The sequence below is a fragment of the Tupaia chinensis genome, unplaced genomic scaffold (genome assembly GCF_000334495.1).
Source record: "Tupaia chinensis unplaced genomic scaffold, TupChi_1.0 Scaffold139743_1, whole genome shotgun sequence".
NCBI classification, from domain to species: Eukaryota; Metazoa; Chordata; class Mammalia; order Scandentia; family Tupaiidae; genus Tupaia; species Tupaia belangeri.
In genome coordinates, this window is record NW_006199623.1 from 109,325 (window position 1) to 110,789 (window position 1,465).

The window sequence follows — 1,465 nt, forward strand, 5'->3', positions numbered from 1 at the left end:
ACACTTTCCCTCTGTAGGGAGTTCAAAAGGGCCCCTCCTGCTTTTCAGGTACAGAGCAGGCTCAGGCTCTCCCCTCTTCCTGCAAGTATCATCTCTCTCTCTCTAACTAATGAGATACAATCAAAATAGGATCTCTGTGCACTTGTAGATGATGGTGGTGGGCAAAGTCCAGGTATGCCATGTGTCAAGGTCAACGACTTTGTCTCCAGGAAATACCCAGTGCCCTTTGCTGTGGGGAAAGCTCACACATGTTTAATGTGGAGAGCTGATGACAGCTACTGTGCTATGAACACACCTGTGAATAACTCTACAGCCTGGATACTCAAACTCCATCAGGGTAGGGGGGTGGCAACAACTCTGCATGTCCACACACATAACAAATGTTTCAATGTCCTGAGAAAACATGTGCATGCAGTGGACCAGGTGCTGTGACTTCAGTTCCCACAGTGTCTGGGAAGATGGTACCTCTCAGGCAGGGCTGGGAGACTCCTCTCTTCACTGAATCAGGACAGTGGGGAGGGAAGTGAGCTCAGGACCACTCAGACAGGAGGTTTTGGTCTCACTTCCCCTCCATATGTGTCACTGTGGGTTACACGTAGCTGCTCCTACTGCCATGACTTACCCCACAGTAGTAGTCACTCTCATCATCTTCCTGGAGGTTCTGAATAATCAGCAACCGATCTGGGCCAGAGCTTGAGGCTGAGAAGCGATCAGGGATCCCGTCCCCCTTGGATCCCATAATACCACTAGTGCCCATTCGCATTACAAACCGGAGGCCCTTCCCTGGGCTCTGCTGGTACCACTCCACATCATAGTTACCATAGCCACTGCTCAGGGTGCAGGTAAGTGTGACTTCTTGTCCCAGGGAGGCTGAGGCAGAGGGTGACTGAGTCAGAGTAGGCTGGGAGAGGGACCCTGGAAACATAGATCCTCATTAGGGCTCCAGGGGAGGGATAGTCAGTGAAATGTTTCAGGAGAAAGGACAGGGGTGGGATTGGGTGACTGGATGTGGAGGGCCCTTTGGGGGTACTGCCCACTGCCCACTCTGACCTGTGAGGAAGGTGAGGAGGGTGAAGAAGAGAGGAGCCCAGGCCATGGTGGGGATGCACAGTGCTGAATTCTTCAGGCCTTTTACCAGGCAGGGCTCTTTAGCCCCTCTTTAGCATAGGACTGGGCTGGACATGACCCTCCCTGCAAAACCTACATGCAAATCTGCTTCTCACAGAGAGAGGGTCTGTCAAGGTAGGGGCCTCAGAGTAAGACCTCAGTTCTACTTGATTCCAGAGTTTGTCTTCCCCTAGTGGCCAGACACTCACTGTGCCCCTCAGGGCTCAGACTATCCTTCCTGGAACCCTGAGTCACAGCCTGTTGGTAGAGCACAAGTGCTATCCTGGGAACTGTCCACAATGCTTCTGCCCGTCTGCTGTCTGCAATAAAATTCAGATTCTGAATCACTTTATCCTGG

At 52.2% G+C, this 1,465-nt stretch overlaps 1 gene segment (V, D, J or C); it reads right to left on the reverse strand.

The window, feature by feature from the left end:
* Positions 1–589: 589 nt before the first annotated feature.
* LOC114004717 (immunoglobulin lambda variable 9-49-like) lies at positions 590–1,096 on the reverse strand. The segment is given in 2 exon segments: positions 590–915; positions 1,051–1,096. Coding segments are annotated over 2 exon segments (372 nt in total).
* Between the last annotated feature and the right edge of the window lie 369 nt (positions 1,097–1,465).